This window comes from Vulpes lagopus, chromosome 15 (assembly GCF_018345385.1).
Source record: "Vulpes lagopus strain Blue_001 chromosome 15, ASM1834538v1, whole genome shotgun sequence".
NCBI lineage: Eukaryota > Metazoa > Chordata > Mammalia > Carnivora > Canidae > Vulpes > Vulpes lagopus.
Genome location: NC_054838.1, coordinates 37,913,238 through 37,928,996, shown reverse-complemented (window position 1 = coordinate 37,928,996; position 15,759 = coordinate 37,913,238). Strand labels below are relative to the sequence as shown.

Here is a 15,759-nt window from a genome sequence, read left to right as displayed (position 1 = left end):
CTGCAGTCAGTGACAATACCAGGTTTTAAAGCTTGACTCCAAATCTCATTCTCTCTCTTTTTTTTCTCTCAAAGCTCATTGTCTTTCCATTATATCCTGCTGCTTCCTGGGACAATATTCTAGTCTCAATCCTCAGACTTGTTCATGGAGGTGCTGGAATGAAAGCATTTGATTATGATAGAAATGAATTATTAGGTAATTTCTGCTCATAGCACTCGATAAGTGTGACTTTAAGTTGAATTAAGTCCAGCAAATCCTGTGGACACACAGCTTATCCTATATGTGTCTCAGTCTTCTAATCTGTAAAATAGATTAGTAATATATCCAGTTCCCAGCATGTACTAAGGGTGAAATGAAGTTATTCACGAAGCATACATAGCATAGCATAGTACCCGAGTAAATGTTCGATAGTAAGTGTTCAATAAATGTTAGCAAGTATTACTATTAATATTTTGTGTCTGGTGGGGCATTTATCTTCTTAAGCCTTGTAACTGAAGGCTTCTTTGTCTTCATTAATGGGATTTAGAAAGTCTGGCTAAATGATAGGTTTTCTGCTTATGTTTATTCTTTATTTTCTTTTCAAGACTGATTACTGTGTACTCTACCACTGTTTCAGTATAGGTCTCACTGTGAGGGAGATTTAAAAAACATTAGATTAAAGCCAAATATTAATAGAGGCAAAATCTATGAATGCTTTGATTCTTTATAGCCATTAGTGGTAATCTGCGCACTACATATTGAATTTGGCAATGTATCACAGGAATGGTAAACTCTAAAAAAAGATCTTGGGAATGGTGTCTGCTTGGTGCTAGTGTTGTCAGTCTGGTGTGAGAGAAGAGACAGGAATGGTGAACTCACATTCCTCCAGGAGCCAGGAAGTTAAGGAAATGAGTCAGGTAGGTGGCAAGCTGTAGACTATGCATATGTGTCATTTAAAGAGATTTGAAATAAAAAATAAACACCTATGGGCCAAACATACCATGTTGCAACTGCTCATTCATAATTTTTGAAATTTAAAAAGAAAGCACTGGCTATCAAGTTAAGGGACTTGCATCTTCATTCCTTTCGCAGACATTTACAGAGAGGAGTGGGCACAGTAGGTTAAGAGCAAGGGCTCTCGGCTCTGATCAGGTTTGCCATTTAATACTGTTGACCTTTCAAGGGCCAGAGGAGAAGGGTTTGAGCACAGGCTGGGGAACCAGGTCCCAAAAGTTTGATTTGCTGGCTGTGTGATCTTGGGAAAAAATTTAAAATCTCCATCCCTGTTTCCTCTCCTGAGTTTTAGCTTAGTTCATTAAGGTGAAGTACATAAAGATACCTGGCATACAGTAAGTTTCCACAGATGTCAGCTAACTTTGGTAATTTTTGTTTAAAGAGTTCTTATGCACCAAACACTGTGCTGGGAGCCAGGAACACAAACATAATAAGATAAAATCCATTTTTAAGGACTTAGATGATAGGCACTTAGGAGTCACTGGTAAGTGCCAGGTGGATAGAAAGTGCCAAGGAGCCCTGATGACACATTTCATAGTGCCAAGAGAAGGCTACTCTGAAGAGATAATATTTCTAGAAACAAGGAAGTGTACAGACAGCAAGAGCTGAGAGGTAGTCTGTGTGATGCCAGACAAGTCACTGTCCTTCTCTGTTGCCTTGGTTTCCGGATGAGTCGATGAGAGCAGGTTGGATCAGGGCTATCAGATTTCCCTGGTAATTGGCATGCTTGGGGATGTTTCATGCCTGAGGTGGGGTTCCTGGGGCTGCCAGAGGGCTGGTGGGGAAGAGAGCTGTAAGGGACCAGGAAATGAACTTGGACCCCTAGTGAAGGGAGGACAGAGGCTGGGGCAGGGCTATGGTGGGGGCGGTGTGGGGGGAGGTTGTCAGAGGGACACTGTCTTCAGAGCTGATTTTATCTGTGAACTTTGCTCTTCTTCACCAGTATCTACATGTTGACACTGTGATTCTGTCCTGTTATTGAAATCAGAGACACTATGGCTCCATCTGTCCTTCCCAGAGCCTGTCTGGTAAACTAAAAGTTACTGTCAGATGACAGGGCATCATGAGGACCTGGTTTATCTGAAGCACACTCTCTAGTGTAGAACCATGGGGGTGGGGTTTGGATTCAGGCAGACCTTTGCCTGGGCACCAACCAACTGTTGGCCATAGACTCTAAGAAGTCAGCAGGGAGAGGGAAAAGAAAATACAGAAGCCCCAAGGATTGGGGCTGGAAGCCAGGTTCTGCCCCTTGCAGTCCTTGACACCTTGTGTGCATGCCATTTAGCCTCTGTGCTCCTCACTTCATCAGTAAAAGGAGGACCATGCCTCCTGCCTCAGCTTTGTTGTGAAAATTAAATGAAATGCCAACTCCTGAGAACAACGTCTGAGATAGAGGACTCAATTTAGAGGCGCCCCAGTAGAAGCTCAAGATTGGGAGGCAGCAGTTATCGGAAGGATGGGGAGAGTGATATTAGGGATGAGAGAAGGAAGAGGTGCCAAGCAGACAAAGATACTGCTTGGTGTCTGCTGTGCCCGCCCCATTTAGATAGGAACTAAAGCAAATGGAAGCAGGCAAACTGTTTAGTGCTTATGCGCTCAATGAACAAGTACTAAATCTTAGAGAAAGGCTATGAAAACCGCTGTTCTGCGCGCGATGACTTCCAATGGTGGTGTTATCCTGCGGGCCATCTGCTCTAATTAAAATTTCACAGGGCTGAGGAATTTAGTGTCCTAACCTCAGAGCCTCTGGTACACTTGGTGTTTTGTTTGAGGTTGATGCATTTGGAAAGATTAGAGGAGGATGAAATCTTTGCCAGTTTCTAACTAGGCAGATGTGAAGGGTTTCTGCTAGAATATTTTTGCTCTCTGGCACTGGGGGGTCAGAGATTAAATAATTTGCCACCAGACAGATGTTCTGAAGAGCTAATTAAAAAACTGACAAGTACCCAAGACCTCAGATAGTTAGATTTATATGCCATCCTCTACAGGAAGATCAAAATCACTGCAGCTTAAAATCACTCTATTAAATGATACTTCCAGAAAGTTCACCATTGAAATAAAAAAAAAAAATGCCATAAAGACATTCCTGATTATACAAGTGTGTTTCAAATCTTGATGTACATTTTAAAGAAACGGAGTATCTTTAGGATGCCTGGGTGGGGATCCCTGGGTGGCGCAGCGGTTTGGCGCCTGCCTTTGGCCCAGGGCGCGATCCTGGAGACCCGGGATCGAATCCCACGTCGGGCTCCCGGTGCATGGAGCCTGCTTCTCCCTCTGCCTGTGTCTCTGCCTCTCTCTCTCTCTATCATAAATAAATAAAAAAAATTTAAAAAAAATATTTATAAAAAAATAAAAAAATAAAAAATAAAAAAAAATTAAAAAAAAAAAAAAAAAAAAAAAAAAAAGGATGCCTGGGTGGCTCAGCAGTTGAGTGTCTGCCTTCAGCTCGGGGAGTGATCCCGGAGTTCCAGGATCGAGTCCTGCATTGGGCTCCTGCAGGGAGCCTGCTTCTCCCTCTGCCTGGATCTCTGCCTCTCTCTCTGTGTCTCTCATAAATAAATAAGTCTTTAAAAAAAAACTTAAAAAAAGAAAAGAAATGGAGAATCTTTTTAAAAGGTACCCATGCTGGGCCCCATCCTAGACCAATTATATCAATGTCTGGGAGGAGGGCCCCAACAATAGATTTTTTTTTAAATTCTTTAAATGATTTGAATATGCAGCCAGGATTGAGAACTGATTTAGAAATGAAACTATTCTAATATCTGTTTTAATCTTGGGAGACAGTACAATGTAATATATGGAAACAGGATAGGAAGTGGAGTGAGGCCAATCTTAGCTGGAAAGACAGATTGAGGTCATATACTGCTCTGGGTAAGTTACCTAACCTTGTTAAAGGTTAAAGTTTCTTTACCTTTAAAATATGGCGATTAGTTTTTTAATAGATTTTTCTGAGGATAGGATGTGAGCATTATTTCATAACTACAGTACCTGCTATATGCCCAGCATGGAGTAGACACTCTAGTTACAACTATTTGTTTTTACTAAATTGCTTTGTTAGGAATTTTAAGCCTTTTTTTCAGCCATGCTTAATTAATATGAATGAAAAGGTTCTGAGCAGAGATACAAAGAGAAGCACACATAAACCTGACACAGTGTGCACAATAACCATCCTGCAACTTGTAATAAATCAGTCAGATGCAGTCTAAGTGTACATATCTTGAAAGTCATAGAATGTATGCATTTCCTCCTGGAAATGTTCGTACTCTCTAGAATAAATCCAAATAAAAGTCCCCAGGTAGTGTTTTGCAGTTAAGCCAGCAGCTGTGTGTTTTCACAGCACCTAGAAAATGTGGACTTGGCTGTGTCCACTGGGATGCCAAATAGCTCAATCAATTATATTGCAATATCATTGCCCAAAGAGTCTGAACCTATAGTTTTATCAGGCAAGTTTTGATTATCCATGCTAGGTGTGGACCGAAGGAGAGGGGAAGTTTGCTCTGTGTTGCCATCCCTTCCCCACATTTAGGCCCTTGGCTGTGACGTCAGTGGTGGATACAAAGAGAGTAGGACCTGCAATAGAAATCAACTTTGCTGGAGGCTCTGTGCCCATACTGTTTAAATGCGAGACACATGTGCTCAGACTATACTGTTCTGGAGGAGCTGAGTGTCTGGCTCTACGCCAGCACTCTTAACATTTTATACCTTGCTTCTTGTAGTAAGCATATGGTAAATATTGTGGTAGATATTCGTGTTTACTCTTCTCCTTGATCTCACACCTGGCCCCATTGCTTACCAGTGTGTGTCTTGAGATCAGCCAGTTACTCCATCTCCTCTGCTGCAAAATGGAGGAATAGAATGCACACATTATTGTGTTCTACTGATGATTAAATGACAATATCGTGATAACAGGTATTGATTATGTAGACCATGCCCTTGTCTGAGTATTTGTCTATATAGTTCATGTGTCCTAAATATGAATATGCATTAACTTACAATTACCTGTAAAGTAGATCTCTTAATTCCCTGTTGACAGATGAGGACACTGAGGCATGGAGTGGTTAAAGTCATTTTTCCAAGGTCACACAACCACAAAGTGGAGGAGCTAAGAGTTTGGCTTCATGCCCGTGCTCAGAACACTAGCTACCAGGCCTTTCTGTAGAATGAGTGCGATAAATGATCATATTTGCCCCTCTGCCAAGCTTCTGCTTTCAGTTTCTAATCTGAACTGGATATGCCATGGCAACAGCACCATGGTTCACCCAATAGGTATTTACTAAATACTTACTGATAGATGAATTGATCAAGCAGAGTGCTAAGGGTCTCTCTAGTAATGGATGTGTATCATATTGTGTTTATTGACACCTCACCTGCAGAAAGTCCTCAGTGACTCTGCCTGGCCCCCTGAGCACTCGAGGCTCTATAGTCATGTGATACCAGACACCCTTTCCAACCTCATTATATTTTTGCTGTTTATACAAACCTTGTTGGTGGTGAAGCTCAATTAAAAAATGGGACTTATTTTATCATCTTTTCCTTTGTGTGTCTACCGCTTAGTGGGACTCTGAATTATATCAGTTGAATGGGCTAATGAATGTTATAGAGCTGCTGTGTTGTTCATTATTCGTATGTACCACCTGAAAGCAGGCGGTTAACACTCCTTGGCTCTGATGCTTTCCTTTATTGACAGCCTCATCCTCCATGGTCCCGAATCCTAGACCAATTAGCCTTTATTAGGTGTGTTCAACTTAATGAACAACCTCATCAGCAGCATCTTATCTTTTGATAATCCAAGTAGTCCCACTACTTGGGCTTAGGTTTTTGTTGTCTTTCTCATAGTGCCGATGAAGTTTTATAAATTTATCCACACTTGCATTTCACTCGCCTCATTAGTAGATTTTGCCAGTTTGCACATTAATGAAAGAAAACCCTATTTAAATGGCATGTTAATATATGAGTGGAGGTTTAAAAAATACTACCGACTAGTCTAACTTAATACTGGGGGCCCTTTTGAATGCTTAAAATGTGTTTTTCCTATCACATAAACATGTTTTTTCCCCTAATGTATGAAAGAGAAAGAAACTAAGATTTATTTAGCACTGGGCCTTAACACTGAAGTAAGAATGTTTTATTTGTTTTTGCACTTGATTTCCAAAGCAATCTTGGAAAGGAATATGGCATGGTAAGAGCCGGCTTTGATGTCAGAAAGACCTGGATGTGAGTTTTGGCCCCAACCCACTGTGTGATCTTGGGGAAGTTTTCTAATGATACCAGCAGGCCAGGTCCAAGGAGCCAGAGGGGGTCCTGTAGGACCGGCCAAGAGGGTCTTTGGCTGTACATAGGATGGAAATCAAATGTGAGCCAGCATGAGGTGAAAGCAGAGTTTATTGAAGATGTTGAGAGAGCCGATATAGATGGAATGTCCAGGAGACTTGGAAAGGAAAGGAGCAAGAGTCTCATCTTTATTCAGGGTCTGGGGGCTTTTGCTGGGGTCAGTGGTCCGGTGTACGTACCCTCTCAGGCATTCAGGAACTGGTTAGATGGAGGCACAGGCATCATTCCTTGAAGCCGGGAGTCCTTGGTGTCAAGATGTCTAGTGCTGATGGTCTGGAACACACAAATGCTATTTTCAACTGGTCATCCTCACCTGGTCCTACCTTAGATGTTATCTATTCTAGAGAAGTCATTAACTCCTTGTCTGTTACAAGGAGGACATATGCTATATGCATTTTGAGGCACTTGTAAAGTGGGGTGGGGTTGCAGGTCTTATCAACAAAGGAGCAGAGAAAGGAGCAAAAAGTAGATATTTATGGAGTCCTTTAGTTTCCCTGTCTCATTAATCTACCTAAACTTAAGTTTTCTTATCTATAAACAGACATAATAATATCTTGTGTTCAATATTTGAGGTGAGATTTTGTTGCCTCCTTCCCTACACACAAGCAATAGCCAAATGGGAACCCAAGTGTTGATTTATTAATGGCTTGGCAACCACCTAAAAACCAGTCAGAAGTAGGACTTCCTCAATGAGATGTGCTGGCCCATGAAGCCAAAATCTGGAAAGCTGTGTGAGGCTACCCAGTAGCACTTTCTTAAAATTGGAGATAGCAGAAGACCTGGACCAGGCTTCTAATTGTTCATGTAAACAAGTGGCTGGGTGCAAAAGCAGATGTTGAGCTGGGTCTCTCCCAAAGAGCCGGGCCCCATCTAAGTCAGATTACTTTCTGAGAGGAGATAGTTCAGGTGTGACCCCTGGGCATGACACCAGGCAGAGGAAGAGTGGCAGAAGGCATGCTGAGCGTGGGCAATGACTTGAAGGCACAGTAATCCACTCAGCAAGGAACAGGGCTAGAGGAAGCCGATCTCTGTGGACTGGCTTCCATGGAATGAGGCACATACTTGAGCTAAAGCTAACAAAGCCCAGCCTAACAATAACAACAAAATCAGTAAGAAAAAACAAACTCTTACCTTATATGGCTTTAAATGGAATTAAGTAAGATTATGGTGTATAAAGTGCCCAGCGTGTACATATTGTGCAAGCATCAATGGCTACTATACCCTGTAAGGAGAAGCAGTTTTTCATTAAGTAAGTATTGTCATCAAGACCATTGTATAGGGATCCCTGGGTGGCTCAGAGGTTTGGCGCCAGCCTTTGGTCCAGGGCGCGATCCTGGAGTCCCGGGATCGAGTCCCATGTCGGGCTCCCTGCATGGAGCCTGCTTCTCCCTCATCCCTCTGCCTCTCTCTCTCTCTCTCTCTCTCTCTCTGTCTATCATCAATCAATCAATCAATCAACCTTAAAAAAAAAAAAAAAAAGACCATTGTATAGTTGAGGAATGGGAGGCTCAGAGACATGAATTCTGGCCTGAAATAAAAACCAACAACAATGAGAACATTATAAACAAGCAAAAAAAAAGCAACCAGAATTTTACCTTGTTTTATACTTAGAAAAAGTATTTTCACTAAGGCTCTGTAAATAAGAGAAAATAATCAGTCTGTTTCCTGGAACTCCAAAAATTTTCTTAAACTTTGGTCTCAGGTGAACTCAGGATTGGACTTGAAAGATGGGGAACATGTTAATGAATATTTGCATCAACTGCCATTAGCCATAGGTACCATTTGCAAACCATTACTACCTCTTACATTTTCCATGTAGTATGACTTTTTTCAGTGATCTCAAAATATATCAACAAACATGACACACATACAAAATTCAGAGATAAGAAGTTATACTTCAGGTCGGACAAGGTCTTGTAGTAAAATAATTTGATAAGAAAATCCTTATCTCTTTACATTGACTATGAGGAAACACCCAGAGAAGTTCTACACATTTGACTTTACTGGAGATCCAGGTTTTTTGTTTAGTATGCCAGTAGTAAATATTCCGTATTTCTCAGTTTTCTGATTAGCAGGAACGATTTAATCTGGAGTAACTGAATAAGCAATGTATTTTTTAAAAGATTATTATTTGTTTTAGAGAGCACAAGTGGGAGGGGCAGAGGGAGAGGGAGAGAGAATCTCAAGCAGGCTCCATACTGAGCATGGATCCCAAAGTAGGTCTTGATTTCACCATCTTGAGATCATGACCTGAGCTGAAACCAAGAGTTGGACACTTAAGTGACTAAGCCACCCAGGCATCTCCATAAACAATGTATTTTAGATTTAAATGTTTGCTCCATATTTTCCTCAGATTGAAGTTTATTTTATTCTTGAACACATACTGAAATTTCTGGTTTCATGTTTTCCTTTGAAGAGTTATATCCACCTGGATTGTCTAGGTAATATAACAGTAATGACCTTAAATCTCAGTGGCTTGGAACAACAAGGTCATAATTCTGACTCTGCTACATACATCATCATGGGATACTTGTCTCTTCTTGACCCTCATACATAGACCCAGGTCAAGAGCATTTCCATCTCTGTGCTTCCATGATTGCAGAAGCAGGGAGAAAAGATTGACGAAAGAAGCACTGCCTTTTATTACATCTATATGAAAGTGAGCCACATCTTCCCTCATATTCCATCGTCTGATGAAAGTCACATGTCCATGAGTAACTTCAAAGAGGTCAGAGCAGCGTGCTCCTACTGTTTGATCGAAAGGCAGATAGCCAGAAAATACTTGTGAAATCACTATTGACCACTATAAGAGGTGTCTTATTATTCCTATTTCTTATCAAGGTCACAAAAATAGTATGTGGCAGTAGGCAATTATGAACCAAAGTCAGACTGAAGACATATACGTGTCTTACACCCGACACTATAGTGTGTAAGAGTACGTGAAAACAAGAAAATTGCCCTCTAAGTTAAATCCAACATATTAAAAGTAAGTGAGCCTGCTAAACACTTTCTCCTAAGGGACAAAACAAATATGTTTGCTTTTGTGAAGGACTGAAAAGGAAGGTTCTTCGAAGGAATGAGAGTGTGGAGAATAGAAAGAGGATGCATGGGTAGGACATAGAAGAGGTATTCCAATGAATTACCAAAAATACTGCCCTTTGTCACATATAGGACCCTGCTCCAGAATTATTTTAGTATATTGATAAGAAAAGTTTTTTTTTCCCGCCCCCCTACAGGAGAATATCAACATTGATGAAGCCTCCAGATGCCTGGTGAAACATATACTTGCCAACGAGTGTGACCTAATGGAGTCCATTGAGCCGGACATCGTGAAGCCCCACCTCACATCGCCCAAGATTGTCAGCTGCTCCAGCTGTGCTAAATCCTAGTAGGCTTCTTCACTGGCATCTGACAGAAATAATCTCATTATCTCACATCTTAATTCTTAGCAATTTGTGTAAATGTCAAGATAGGGATACATATGTGGCAAGCCAAAGATCTATGCTTATACCTTTCCTATAAGAGAGAAAAAAAGCAAGTGTTCTTTTTTATGTTTTTTCCAACACCAGCACAGTGTTTACAGGCTTGTTAAATATTTAGTCTGTTACAAAATTCTGTCTTGTAGTTGACCACAATTCTGCAAGGCCAGCATCGGCCCTGTTACTTGCTTCGTGGAATCAGCCAAGGCCTCAGGTCTTAAAGAGAAAGGGGAGAAGAGCAGTCTAGCTGTCAAGTTAAGCACTGGCTTTCACTTTGCCCCTGATGCCTTTGTCCAGACTCCAATACATTCTCTGCTGGGCTGACAGGCCTATTAAGTAGAAACAACTTTTTTTCTCCAGAGATGACCTCCATTTTCAACAGACCTAAGAGTCATTTCCTATTTAGCCCTTTAGAGTCAGTACACAGGTTTCCTGAGCTTTTATGGCTTTTATTGTCACTTGTGATGCCCTAAATGTTGTTTAACTGAAAACTTATGAAAAGACCTGCCTCCATATGTGCCTTTCTGTTAGCTTTCTTTGATTCCAGCCGTGGGACTCTTCTGTTCATGTAATATATATTATATATATTTTCACAAGTGGAAAATAAGACATTAAAAGATGCTGTTTCCCTGTTTCTGAAAAGGCTTTAAGTGTCTTAGTATTGTGATTTTTTTTCTTTTTGACTATGTATCCATGGTTCTCAAGACCCATTTCTAAAATTCTGTTTCGAATTTTCGAAACAGGATGAGAAACATACACTTAAAGGAACTTCTGGGCACTATTATACTGAGATGAGTCTGTCTATTGTTCATATCAACATTTAGGCCAAGCAGTGTATCCATATTTTCTTGGTTAGACAGAGGAATATATTCTCATATATTCTCATCAAGAAAGGTACCAAATCAATCAACATGCAGAGAAACAAAACAGACATCATAATGTTTTGGTTTACACAATGGATATGGTGCTGATATGCTGTGGCTAGTTACTAGTTTCATGGCATTGAATGGCAGCACTGAGCGGTGCCTGGGTGGCTCAGTGGGTTTAGCATCTGATTCTTGATTTCAGCTCAGGTCATGATCTCAGGGTCATGACATAGAGCCCCACACTGAGCGGGGAGCCTGCTTGGTATTCTCTCTCTCCCTCTTCCTCTGCCCTCTTCCCACTCACACTGACAGTCTCTCTCTCTCTCTCTCTCTCTCTCTCTCTCTCTCTCTCTCATTCTCAAAAAAAAAAAAAAAAAAAAGAATGGCAGCACTGACATTCGTAATATACTCACGGGAGCTTTATCTTTTGTAACAGATGTTTTGAGCGTCCTGCCCAAATATTATCTTGGCATTCCCTGTTTCTATAAGCACCAACCACTCAGCCTCTTACTATGAATGTTTGTGACCCCATTCCCAGAGGGTATTCTCTGGCCTCTGGAGCACTTGACACATGAGGCAGGCAGGTGAGAAATTCCAGGAGTTAATGTCTCTCAACCAATGGTAACAGGAATTGAGAGATGACTACCCTAGGTTCCTTGCTCCTCAGGAACATTGTTCTGAGGCATGCTTTATGAAGCCTTACAGAAGTTCCCAGTGGGATGAAGCCCCTGGTTCTCATAGGGGATACCTTCCATCTGACTCATCCTGCATGAGCTTCCTTTTCTTTTTTCCTCACTTCTCTACTCCTCTACTGGTCTATCCTGGGTTCACTTCCCAAATTAACTACTTTTACTCAAGTCCTTGTTTCAGGGTCTTATGGGGAAATCCAACCCCAGCATAATAAGTTAGCTGGGACAAAGATGACCTAAGAAGCAGATTCTCAACACCAGCTTCTTGAACTGAATCATTCAGCAGCTAGGTGGTACTAAGGACCACTTTGCTGATAAACAACATGGTGGAACTAATCCCTAACAAACTGTATGTGTAGCATCAAAATTACTAAGACTGTCATCAAGTGGATTGGGATAGAATACAGATGGAAGGGGGATGCCTGGGCGGCTCAGTGGCTGGGCGTCTACCTTCAGCCCAGGGATGTGATCCTGGAGACCCAGGATCGAGTCCCACATTGGGCTCCCTGCATGGAGCCTGCTTCTCCCTCTGCTTCTGCCTGTGTCTCTGCCTCTCTCTGTGTGTCTCTCATGAATAAATAAATAAAATCTTAAAAAATATATAGATGGAAGGAAAGTCTATTGTTCTTGTCTTTAAAGACATGACATCATGGAGTTGGCTAACTTCCAGAAACTCTGTAGGAGGAAACGTTACAGTCTTGAGTCAGCCAACACTCATCTCAGGATTTGGTGTAAAAGCTCGAAGACCTCCAAACAACAATCAAAGTGATCCTCATTTCCTTCTGCTATAGGATAGAGAGGATGGATGCTGAAAATCAGGCCTCAGATCTGATTTTAGGAGAAGCAGAGTTTTAAAGGAGACTCCCTACACAGAGCTAGCAAGTCTTCTCCACTAAAATGAGAATTCTTTTAGGAAAGGAGTCAGACACTGAATATAGGAGGAGATATTTGGATAGATACTCTTAGAGTGTCTTGGCCCCAAAGATGTTTCTGAAACCATGCCCAGAAAAAAAAAGACCCTTGCCCATTCCTAGGGGAGAAAAGTCACTTGCCACATGAATGCTCCACCTGAATAGGATGTTTTATAAAGTGATACTTTTCCTTCTCGAGTTCTGCTACCAACTGCCCTCATTGCTTTTGGACAAATAACTAGGATCAGGTCTCACTATGAACTGAGTAGAAAAATATGTTCTATGTTGCAGGGTAAAATGGATTATTAATCAAACAAACTATAGGACCTGGCTAATAAGTACTGGTAGGAATCTGGAGAATGTTCTTGATTTGGTCTTGAGATGCAATCAGGACAGAATGTAGCACAAGATGATAGATAATCTGTTTCTAGGAGAGCACTCTTTAATGAGTTAATTTTTAACATTCTGGCAAGTAAACCTGGAACTGATCCCAAAGTGCTACTAGAATAGCTCTTTGAAGCTTGGAAACAATGTTGGCCTAAAATAAGTGATGTGGAGATGCCAGAACTACCTTGGCAAAGTATTAGAAGAGAGTTCCAAGGTCTCAGAGAGGTGGGCATATTATAATGTATTTATTTTGTGATATCAGAGAAACTACCAACTGATTATGTTCCTCAGGAAAGCCCATAGACACTCCCTTCACTAAAACAATAAGAAGTGTCCGCCAAAAAGGGATACCAGCATCAATGAGAAGCTCAGTGGTCACTCTTCTCTGTACCAGATTTGAGACTGTAAATATGTTGCTGTGTTTCACTGGGAATGACACCAATGTGGTTAAATTCAGTAGGTGGTACTACTTTTAGATGATGTTAGTATATTTAGTGCTAGGTCCTGAATAGCTAGCATCAAAGGTGGAAATGGGAGTGAAGCCTCCTACCATCACTTTAAAGAATCAACTTAAGAAAGCAAGCTTCCCCTTGTTGCAACTCCGGGTTCTGCAGAGTTAGAGGTCTTGATAATTCTACCAGGGGACACAGTAAGGGCTCTGCTAACTCTATAGCTTCAGCTGCTGCCTGATTATTTTTGGCTCCTCGTGCCTACAGGCCTGTTGTTGGAGAAGGCTGTTAGCACACAGGCAGGGGTAATTCATCCCGATTACCAAGAGGATACAGTTGCTGCTAAATAATGGAACAGGAGGAGTCTGACTAGAAATCATGGCACTCGTTGGGGTGTCTCTTGATGCTTCCACGCCTAGTGAGAACTGAAAGGGCAATTGCAGTGATAGCATCTTGCTGAGGACAAGTAACCCGGGACTCATACTCTTAGAAATAAAACTCTTGAGTATTTGCCCCACAGGGTGACCCTAGCCTAGGAGCAGGTTGGTCAGGGGAATGGAAGTGGTAAAGGAGGGAAATGTGGAATATCAATTATCGTCTCAAGATTGACTACAGCAGTGGAGACTAGCTTGTCCTACCAACCCTTTGTTCTAAGTTCTCTATTTCTCTCTCTCTCCCTTTTGGAATTATGACCAAGAAGTTCCTTTAAAAAATCAGTGAAAAGGGGACGCCTGGGTGGCTCAGTGGTTGAGCACCTTTGGCCCATAGCGTGATCCTGGAGACCCGGGATTGAGTCCCACATTGGGCTCCCTGCATGGAGCCTGCTTCTCCCTCTGCCCATCTCTCTCTCTCTCTCTCTCTCTCTCTCTCTCTGTGTGTGTGTGTATGCATGTCTCATGAATAAATAAAATATTTTTAAAAATCAGTGAAAGGACAGACTGAACTTAACATGTGGCATAAATGAATCTGAGAAAGGAAGACATGGACTATGGTAGTGAGACAATAGTGAGGAAATGCCCACGCCCCTCAGCACCATGCTTCCAATCGCAGTCCCCTGCATCTCTGCTTATAAGCATTCCACGGATGCATGGGGTGTGTTTGTCTTGCACATTGGACAGACCAGAGTGCTACAAAGTTAGCACCCCCAGGAGCAGTCTCATCTGAGGCTGACATACAGGGACGTAAGTTCTTCAGCATCCTCCCCTCCTCAGGTGGAATAAATCTGAATCTCATGCTATGAACGCTCAGAGGTCCCCCTGGGACTGAGGCAAGGTTTCACACAGTGGTAACTTGCTCATTATCACAACCTTTTTGCTTTCCTTTCCTTGCCTGTCCTACTTCTCTACTCCTCTGCCAGTGCTTCCAAGAATCATCTCCCAATTAAGAGATTCTCATTTAAAAAAAAAAAAATGTATTTATTTATTTATTTATCTGAGACAGAGAAAAAGAGTACAAATGGAGGGAGGGAGAGGGACAAGCAGACTCTGAGCTGAGCAGGGAGCCCAACTTGGGGCTGGATCTCACCATCCTGAGATCATGACCTTTGCTGAAATTATGAGTTGGTTGCTTAACTGACTGAACCAACCAGGCACCCCAAGGGATTTTCATTTTTGATTGAGCTTCAACTGCTAATAGTTCTTAAAACATCAGAGCATCCAGGCAACAATTCTTCATTACCACGGAATCTCTAATTCAGTGTTTTTCTTTCTAAACATCCACTGAACTGTGGTGTCTAAAATATGCATGGTAAGATTAGAATGTCCTTCTAACCCTAATCCACCACAGAAAATTGTTATTTTCATGGTCTTCAAAATGAATATCCATTGATTTATTGATTCCCTTACTCCCTCAACTAATATTTATTGGATAATGACTCAGTTCCAGGATTTGGCTAGGTATTTTTCTGGAGATACAAATGACTAAACCATGGTCTCAGATCTTTTAAAAAACGTTTTTTTTGCAAGAAGATCCTATAATCTTTAATATATGAAACACTTCACAAATTTGCATGTCATCCCTGCACAGAGGCCATACTAATCTTCTCTGTATCCTTCCAATTTTAGTATATGTGCTGCCGAGGCAAGCACTATGCTCTCAGATCTTAAGATAGCAACTCAAATATGTAAATAATTTACCACGTATCAAGAGAGAGGTCAGACGTCCAAACTAAGATATCTCTTCCAAAAACATAAGTTGGTTTTAAATCAGGGACCACAGCTCCAATTGTGTTTAAGCAAATTGAACATGTGTGCCTACAATTTTCTTCCTAAAACACCAGGATCTAGGCACACAAGACTATTGTGTTCAGCTAGCACTTCCTGATGTTAACAGTATCCTTTGCCCCCCCCTTTTTTTTGGCCTGGAAACCCTACTCATTCTTCAAGGATCAGCATAATGGCTCGGCCTTGTAGCCTTGTAGGCCACTGTACATAATTCAAATCTCTTTCCACACTTGCTTAGCTCTTGACCATTATCACTCACATGCTGCATTATGGTGACATGTTAACTGTTATTTATAAAATACATACTATGGGAGAGTCACTGATATGTAAGCTTTCCTTTATTATGTCATTTAATCCTCATGGCTGCCCTACATGGAATTACTCATCTCCTCTCTTATATATGTAGAAATTGAAGGACAGAGATACTGAGCA

The 15,759-nt window shown here is 41.4% G+C and overlaps 1 protein-coding gene and 1 non-coding gene across 2 annotated transcripts in view; one reads left to right on the top strand and one right to left on the bottom strand.

Moving 5' to 3' along the window:
* Window positions 1-10,444, top strand: part of RAB38 (RAB38, member RAS oncogene family) — a 56,323-nt gene extending 45,879 nt beyond the window's left edge. The window contains exon 3 of the mRNA XM_041729615.1: window positions 9,561-10,444. Coding sequence (XP_041585549.1) covers window positions 9,561-9,713 — 153 coding nt within the window. The 3' untranslated portion in view covers window positions 9,714-10,444. The remainder of the gene's footprint in view (window positions 1-9,560) is intronic.
* Window positions 10,445-15,085: 4,641 nt separating this feature from the next.
* LOC121476713 lies at window positions 15,086-15,192 on the bottom strand. The gene has a single exon (XR_005984003.1). It is a non-coding gene; the product is annotated as a U6 spliceosomal RNA (small nuclear RNA).
* Between the last annotated feature and the right edge of the window lie 567 nt (window positions 15,193-15,759).